The sequence below is a fragment of the Thunnus maccoyii genome, chromosome 15, assembly GCF_910596095.1.
Source record: "Thunnus maccoyii chromosome 15, fThuMac1.1, whole genome shotgun sequence".
Lineage (NCBI taxonomy): Eukaryota > Metazoa > Chordata > Actinopteri > Scombriformes > Scombridae > Thunnus > Thunnus maccoyii.
Genome location: NC_056547.1, coordinates 7,069,287 through 7,078,391, shown reverse-complemented (window position 1 = coordinate 7,078,391; position 9,105 = coordinate 7,069,287). Strand labels below are relative to the sequence as shown.

The 9,105-nt window shown below is 39.3% G+C and overlaps 1 protein-coding gene across 1 annotated transcript; it reads left to right on the top strand.

The window, feature by feature from the left end:
- The first annotated feature begins 809 nt into the window (after positions 1-809).
- Positions 810-8,471, top strand: LOC121912507 (carboxy-terminal kinesin 2-like). Its single transcript, XM_042434643.1, has 17 exons — positions 810-902; positions 2,336-2,425; positions 3,085-3,184; positions 3,480-3,533; positions 3,847-3,930; positions 4,330-4,522; positions 4,691-4,856; positions 5,097-5,264; positions 5,485-5,598; positions 5,755-5,841; positions 5,989-6,186; positions 6,462-6,626; positions 6,821-6,959; positions 7,234-7,373; positions 7,517-7,590; positions 7,901-7,976; positions 8,276-8,471. Exons 2-17 carry the CDS (start codon positions 2,339-2,341, stop codon positions 8,318-8,320), a joined length of 1,890 nt encoding a protein of 629 aa, XP_042290577.1. The 5' UTR covers positions 810-902; positions 2,336-2,338; the 3' UTR covers positions 8,321-8,471.
- The last annotated feature ends 634 nt before the right edge of the window (positions 8,472-9,105 follow it).

Genomic DNA, 9,105 nt, shown 5'->3' with positions numbered 1-9,105 from the left:
TATAAATATGCTGTCACGAAGGAATGGAAACATTTTTAAACTGAAACTCTTCCTCTTTTCCGTTCATACATGGACATAACCCTCTCTAGTCTACCTGAAAACAACACTTTGGGTTCAAAAATGGAAATGTACTGTATATCTTACAAGCTTCACTTCTTCACTCAAAGGGGACTTATGTTTTTCAGCCATTGTACTTCAGACACTTTTTCTTTTTCCCATGTCCAAACCATTTGTTCTTCATATCAGATCATATCCTTCCCTATCACTTTCATTGTTGTTTTCACCATGTTGTCAATTCTCCATTTTAACTGGACTGTAGGGGTGCTGTACCATGATGCCATACCATATCTAATAAAGCTTTCAAGCATTGCATAGTGAATCTCTCAGTATTGTAGACCATCAGCTGTGAGTCAAACATCTAACCATCATCATCCATCCCAACTGCTGAAACACAAACACTGCTGAGTGTGCAAAATGATGCAGTGATTGGGATTTGTGTCACTGCCGGACAACCTAAACCTTTAAAATAAAAAATGTGGTTGATATAATGCAAATGATCCTGCAGTCACTTCAAACACAAGAATAATTGCCTAGGTATTAGAAAGGATATAGAAGTAAAGAAAGAAGATATATCTTAAAATACTTGATAAAAAAAAGACATTAAAAAAAAACATGAATGAGAAACCACATAAATATTGTTGGTTTGAGGTGCTGATCCCGCCCATGCGGCACACACTGTAAGCCGTAACAAGCACATATAAATATGGGGGCGGGGTTTACACTGGCTCGACCAATCACAGCTCCTTGACTGAAGCGCTCACCAAAACAGTTCGATTTCAAATTTCAAACGGCAGGAGACGAAGGAGTGTACACATACAGAGCTAGGACTCAACTTCACTAAGGTAATTATTTTCATTCATTCAAATATAATCATTTTGGTTTCAGAGTTGAAACATAAATTGCAAAAAAGCTGCTCAGAAACTCACGTTTAGCCTCGTACCGGGGAAACAATAGTTCCAGAAATGCAACGAAAAATTCGCTAACGTTATTTAACGTTACCTTTCGTTGTAACTTGGCTAACGGTAGCTAACGTTGGTTATTTATAACATAGACGTTACTTAACGCTTGGTATTTTAAACGCAGGTCATTCAAATCTAATACATTCATGGCTTTATGTTTGAGTCGGTAGATACTAACTTTAGATATGTTTATTGTTTGCTCTGACTCAGCAAACAAAAACGTTCACAGAATGTTTGTTTGTCCTCCACGTTGGAAGAAGCAACGGTTGCTATGCGCAAAACACCAATGCTATGTGTTGATATATGAGACATACATCAACATTAAATGTAATAATCTGGTGTCTGATTACTGGATCTTGTAAAACAGTCACAGTGGAACAGTAATTGTATGCTTTTGTTTTATCTACTCACAGAAATTAGGCATTTTTCTCTTGAAAGTGGTTAACCAAAGGGCTGTTGTGACTTACTTTCAAATGTTTTTGCAGCTTTTTGAGATGTGACATATTCTGAACCAAGAATTCTTGGTTTTATGTCTATGTTGATTATATTTATTGGTTACATGTAATGTAATCAGACTTTGATTTTTTTTAAAAAACAAAAAAAAACTCCTTTTAATTACCTTCTAATACATTAGTAATACTCTGTAACTTGGAACATTTGTACTTTGTACCTATAGTGTAAGCTTCCTTCTTACTTTACCTGCACGGATAAGAAAAAAAAAGTTGGATACACTGAATATTATTTGATTTATTCCACCACTGCCTGAATTCCAAATAACGTAGTTATGTACCTGATTTTAGCCCCTTACTTTCTAGTTAGACACATTTTTATGTTCATATAATAATGATTTCTGTGCCACTCTGCCACTGGCTCTGAGTGTAAAGGTTATTAATCGCTGTCATTTCACTTTGACGTTTTGGAAATAGAGTAACGTACTAAACAAGTATTACCAATCCTGTCACATGCATAACATAACATTGTTTTTTAGATTAGATTAGATTCAACTTTATTGTCATTGTACAGAGTACAAGCACTGAGACAACGAAATGCAGTTTAGCATCTAGCCAGAAGTGCAAAAGAAACAGTAAAGTACAGTGTTATGTACATAATGTAATACAGAGTTATTATAAACAGCTCGAAGTATGGTAAGAATATGATGTACACACTATATATTAGATATAAAGACTATAGACAGTAGTATAAATATGAATAGTAGTAGTAAATATTGGTAAGTAGTAGACAGAGTAAGAAAGATGAGATTTTTTTCCGTGGTTGTCTGTTTTGACCATAATATACATGTTACTTTCCCTCAACAGAACATGTCCCGTTTGCCAGTCATGCCCAGCAAGAGGGTCCTCACAAGCCGCAGCAGCTTGGAGAACGGTCAGGACCTCCAGCCTGCTCAGGTCTGTACTAAAATTCATCCACATCTTTCATTTTATGAGCTCTGTTTCCATCACCAGCTATTCTCTGCCCGTTTTTATAAGCTTCTCTCAATAAAAAAAATGTCAGATATTGCTTCAAGTAATAAATGCATGACTCACTGTAAAGTCACTGAAGTGTGAGGATGGATAGATAAGCAGGGGAAGACAAATCTGTACTCTGCTGCCAGTTTTGATTTTGTTATCTGGTTCACAAACACTGGCCTGTCACTTCCCCAGATATTTTAGATTTTGGGCAGCAAAACAGTTCTTTTCTTGGCAAAGTAGACTGTAATGTTGATGACTGCTAAGCATAGGGATGTGACACAATTACATGATGAGTGAACATACTGCATTATATAATGTAAAATAAAAGGCATACTTCTTGGTGACACTGGGTCCATGAGGTGTTGATTTAACTCTACAGAATAGTTTACAGTTGTGTGTATTGGATTACATTCTGTTGTGAGGCGTTCATGTTGGTGCATTTTCACAAGTCAAATATGGGACTAACCCAAAGAGCCCAGTAATTGATTTGTAAAAAACATTACTATGATAGGTGTGCAAGGGGGAAAGTAGATGTTGTAGCCCAAAAAGGTGAACTGTTGCTCTTTGTTTACGATGGTGGTGTTTTGTGTTTGCAGAAGAGGCTTCGTAAGGACCCAGAGCATGTTAAACCACAGGCGGCAGCTACAATCATTGGTGCAAAGCGGCCTCTTGTTGCAGCATCCCGGGCACCTCTTTGTAAGTTACTTACCTGAAACCTTTTTCACTGGGATTTTCTTGGATTAGTGCTCTGTAAAGTTGTGCAGCAGTTTCTCTAGATGTTCACACAACATGTCAGGGTGTTCCAAGACTATGTATGAAAGAATTTGAGGAATTAATTTAGGGTTTTATTATTGTTGTGTGTAATCAAATGTTTTTTCAACTCATAGGTTTGTCAAGATTGCCAGCTTTACTGTGGTTCATCTGTTCCATAATTTTGTTTTATTTGGCCAAAACATAAACCTCTCTCTGTCGCACTTTGTTCCTCACACAGCTAAGCCGGTCCGAGGTTCAGGAGCTGCGACTGTGGCTGTTGGTCCTTCCAGAGGTAAGATGAGCTGTCTGTTGGCTGATGGTGGAAACACACAAGCTGGGATGTTTTCTTACGTCAGTATTTCAGGCTTTGTGTTCACAAACTGTTACCTGCAGCAATGATTGAACATCACAGTTTATGTTTAGATTTGGCATAATATTTTAATGTAGACATAGTTAACCAAGTGGTAGCAAGAAAATCCAGAAGTGCTTTGGGTCCATCATAAACACAAGGTGTTGTCATTATTAAAGTAAAATATCCTGTTATTACATGAACATGTCTGTTCATGTTTTCTGCATTGTTCTGAACCACTTTCTTGTTCCATCAGGTGTCCTGAAGCCGTCTATGGCTTCAACTGCAGCGAGGGGAGGCAACATGAAACAAACTGTTGCATCTACAGGTGCAAAAGCAGGTAAGCATTTTGTTCCATAAAGTCCCCTTCCACTCAAAAATGTTTTTCTTCTTGTTCTTACAGTCGGATGTTTGTGCTTCACTGTGCAGAAGGATGTATGTGCACAGTTTGACACTCAAAGGCCGTTTTCACATTTATCTGTTGAAAGTGGAAATATACTTTAACTCTTTAAGCCTACTAGCCTTTCTTGCAAATAATATTTAGAGGTTTTGTTTCATTTTAAAAGGAAGGGGGGTAGTGACTTATGTATTTATTTGTTCATTTTTAACCTACTAAGAAATCCTGCAAAGGGGAAAAGTTGTATAAAAGTCTTATTCTGTAATGACCTGGTGAAGAGTCTGAACTCTGAATAGAGGTGTTCCGCTTTTGTCAGATTGTTGATTGTGATGTTGTGTACAGGTGGGGGCACCCGTCGGGCTCCATGGGACCTGAAGGGAAAGGTCAGCGACATGGAGGGTAAGATCCAGAACTACCAGAGCAAGGTCAAAACTGTCAACCAGGAGAACGAGGCTCTGAAAGGCTCGATGGCCCAGACCCGCTCAAGAATTATGGAAATGGAGAGAGAGCTGGAGAGGCAGAAGAGCCAGATCAGGTACAAGGACTAGATTATATTATCAGTGAAACTCTTTGTTTAAGGAAAAATTAATTGAATCTAAACATTTTACTGTTACCATCTTGTATTGTTTGATTATTATTTATAATTTGATCTCATTTGGTCTGTTTGGAGTCCATTAAATGTCTTTTCATTTTGTGATTTTAGTGAATATGAGGAAGAGCTGCAGGCACTCTCGGGAGTCCAAGATGAGTTGGAGAAAGTATCCAGTGATAAGAGCCATCTTCAAAAAGAGCTCTCCAACTTAGAAGGAAAATACAAGGTCATGGAGACTCTCAGAGACAGCCAAGAGACGGAGCTGCAAACTCTCAAGGTATGAAGTCAGCTGCTGGACAGAAGCTAATATTGGTTATTTTGGCAATGTGGTATCATTACATAAACATGCCATTTGGCTGACCTCTCAATCTTCAGTGCCAAACTCTAAGAGAAGTAGTAAAATCTAGTCAAGGAATTCAGGTCATTTTAAAATGTAAAATATATCAGGGACTTCTGTAGCCTTGCAGTCTTGCAAACGGTGAGCACAAACTGACCCTGAATCTTCTTTCCACTCCAGATGAAGTTTTCAGTACAGGAGTCGACTCTGGCCCGCGTGCAAACAACTCTCAGAGACACTGAAGAAGACGTTCGCTCTCTGAAAGAGACTGTGGCCGAACAGAAGGATGAGCTTCATGCCGGCGAGATGGAGCGACGGCAGCTCCACAATACGATCCAGGAGCTGAAGGCAAGTTGCTAGTTGGGGCAACAGATCAACATCCTCAGTTGATTCATGGGCTGGGTTAACAGTTACCTCACCTCTAGTTCTAGTGGGGAAAACAACAGTGAAAACTTGGTTCTTTCCTTTTTTGTTTATTTCTTTGATTATTTTTGTACTTGTGAAATCATGTGTTGTTAATCCTTCTCTCAGACTGCTAAGGGCTTTGTCCATCATCTTCCTCTTGCAGGGCAATATCAGAGTATTTTGCAGAGTGCGCCCACTGGTGGGTGGAGGCCTCAGCAAGCACATCCAGCTCCTTGCCAGTGAAAACACATCAATAACACTGGCCAAAACAGAGGAGGTGAGAATCCTGTCAGTCTCAAATCTCTCAAAGGCATGTTTTGTAGTTAAGGAACTAGTTTTTTTCCTGCAGGCCATAGTAGCAGATATAACCCAGAGTTTCCCTGATGTATGTACGGTCTAACCAGCTGACTAAAGTGCTTTCTCTTCCTCTCAGTCTCACACCGGCAGATCTGCAGACACTCAAAAGAATTACAACTTCAATTTTGACCGTGTTTTCAACCCGAAGGCTTCACAGAAGGAGGTAAACAACGTACACATGGTTCACAATTCCCAATATGAGAATCTTTCTCATGAAAAAATCCAACTGTATTTTTTATTTATACATGTACTTGTAGTTGTTATCAACAACAAAAGCTCATTCTTGGCAAATGTTGCATTTTGTTTTCAGGTGTTTGAAGAGATTTCCCTCCTGGTGCAGTCAGCACTGGATGGCTACAACGTCTGCTGCTTCGCCTATGGCCAGACAGGAAGTGGAAAGACCTACACCATGGAGGGAGACGAGTTTGATGACACCAGAGGTGTCATTCCCAGAGCTGTGCAGCAAATCTTTAAAGCAGCAGAGAAGCTGGAAGCACAAGGCTGGGAGGTTAGTTTGTAATGTCATGCATGTGAGTAAAGAGTGGGACGTAGAGGTATTCAAAATGATCACTGTCTAGTACATCCTGAGGAAAATTAAGATACATAATTTTGAATGCTTTTTGTATAAATTAAAGATTGTGATATAGTTAAAACATTTAAGTCTCAATTTTGGGTTTATAGACTAATGCTGTACTGTGGCATATAGTATGCTTGTATTTGTGGAGGAGATATGATGAGGAAAACATTTTTATTAAACATTGGTATTTCTCTGTTTTATCTCAGTTCACCTTCACGGCCAGCTTTGTTGAGATTTACAACGAGACCCTGCGAGACCTCCTTTACACCGGAAAGGCCAGCAAGAGGCCAGAGCATGAGATCCGCAAGTCAAGCAACAATGAGGTTTCAATCACCAACCTCACCTATGAAAAGGTGTTCAACGAGGATCAGGTACAGCAGCATGATTTACTTGTTTGAAAAAATATTTAAGATTAGCATCATTCTCAGCAGACTTGAGGTAATTGATTTCATATTTAAGTGATATAAATCTACATCCCGGACTGGATTTGGTCAATCAGAAGTCAAGCTGAGGTCATTTTAACAGCTCTTAAATCTCCCTCTCCTGTCTATTTTCCTCCTGCCAGGTTCTGGGCTTGATTGCATTGGCCAATCAGAATCGCTCCACTGCCCAGACAGCCCAGAATGACCGCTCCTCTCGCTCCCACTCAGTCTTCCAGCTGCAAATTGAGGGAGTGAATGCTGGCCGGGATGTCAAATGCAAATGTGAGTAAAATCCCACTGATTGTGTCGGTGTGTGATTCAGAAATGTGGCTTCACTTGTGTTTTTAGAATATGAAAAATCAGTGGTTGATTTTCCATCAGTTCACCATAAAAAATTCTGGTCTAATGACTCTGAATTAATGTTATTGTGCCTCTCACCACATTTTTAGGAGCGTTTCTGCATATGTAATACAGTATGTGCTCTTTTTACAAACTTATTTTGTTGTGTATGTTTATTTAATAAAGGAATTTTTGGTGTTTGTGTGTGTGTGTGTAGCTACTCTGTGCCTGGTGGACCTGGCTGGCAGTGAGCGAATGGCGAAGAGTCAGTGTCAGGGGGAGCGCTTTAAAGAAATGACTGCTATCAACAGCTCCCTGTCCAACCTGGGCATCGTTATTGCCGCGCTGGCCAACAAGGTGAGCTGGAGCCTGGATGGAAGGGACAAAATATGTTTATTTACACACTGGCTTTGTGGAGGACAAAATGATAAAAATCTAAATTCTCAGTTTTTCAATATTCATTTTATTTGTGACACAAATGGATCTTGCCTGTGTTCCAGGAGAGCTACATCCCCTACAGGAACTCTAAGCTCACTTACCTTCTGCAAGGATGTCTGGGAGGCAACAGCAAAACGTGAGTTCTTCATCATCATAGGTTTGGCTGAAGACAATATGGACTATTCAGAGACTGTGTTATGTTGTGTCACTCAAGCTCAGGGCAGAAAACTACCCTTTTCAATCATCTGATCACAGTTAGTTAGAGCCAAAATTTGAATTTGACTGCAAGAGAAGTCTACATATGATGCCAAATCGCTTGCCAGAGCATGGCAGACATTATTTTGCTGATCTTACTCTTACACAGGTTAACTTGTTTAGGAAGTAAGGCATTCTGAGTTATTTTCCATGTATTTATGTTGCTTGTGTTTCTGTCTTTCTCTCTCCAGCCTGATGTTTGTGAACATTGCTCCAGAGCCAGACAGCTTTGAGGAGACCCTCAACTCTTTGAGGTTTGCCAGCAAGGTCAGTAACTTCTGTGACTGTTTCCTTTCCTGATGAAACGGCTGGTAAAAGATGATGTGAAGACATTAATTTGTCACATGATCTGGTAGAGTAGATGAAGCGAACTTCATCATAAAGTTTAAGTTAACCTCTTATGATATTATGGGTTGCTTTTTAGAGCTGTAGCGATTACTCAATCAACAGAAAATGAATTGCCAACTCTATTGATAATTGATCAATTATATGTAAGAAGATCTGAATGTAATTTTCCTAAAATTTAGAATTTTTGACATAATGTTTTGCATTTGCTCTCTTCACAGGTGAATGACTGTGTTATTGGAACTGCAAGCGCCAACAGGAAGTAGAGTCACATCCAGACTCTAGAGCACTGTGGAAAGTGTTTTTTTTTTTTTCTTTTTCTTTTTAAAATAAGCAGTAATTACCTATTTTAAGTATATGTGTGCACAATAACATGTAATATATAAAATATAAATCATTATGTTTTGGGGAAAATTACCTTCCTGTTCATGCCCTCTCTCTCAGTATCGCTTAGCAACACAAATTTAGCCAATTAGCGTCCTTGAATCTGATGCCTAAAGGGCTATTAATTTATTCCCTAAAGGGCCGAGCAGAGCCGGTGGTGGAGTAGGGACATCAGACGTTATTGAAAATGATGAAAGACTCAAGACACAGGATTTCAAGTGCCCCCAAATTCAATAAGATCTCCTCCAAAATCCAGAAACTACAAGTCAAAGAGCTTGGCCCAGAATCAACCTGACATCAAAATCAGACAACAGACCAGAGAAAAAGGTAAAATATACACGCAAGGCTTCTATTTTGCTCCCCATGCTCACTTTTTAAAATGCTGGAGACTGATACAACATGGACTGTTACAGAAGTTGAAATGAAACATTTATCTGAGAAGATTAAGAAACATGACCACACAAGGGCAAACATGGAGAATATGGTCAAGCTAGGCAGAGTTAACATCACTACTCAAGAGGTGGATAAGAACAGACACATTTTATCTGTGTTGAATTTGCGCGGCCACAATAAGACTAAATCCTCAGACAACCCTGGTGTTTTCAAGGGTTTAATAGATCTTGGACCGTGGAAGGGGATCCGCCCCCTTTGTAAATGTAAAGAGTTC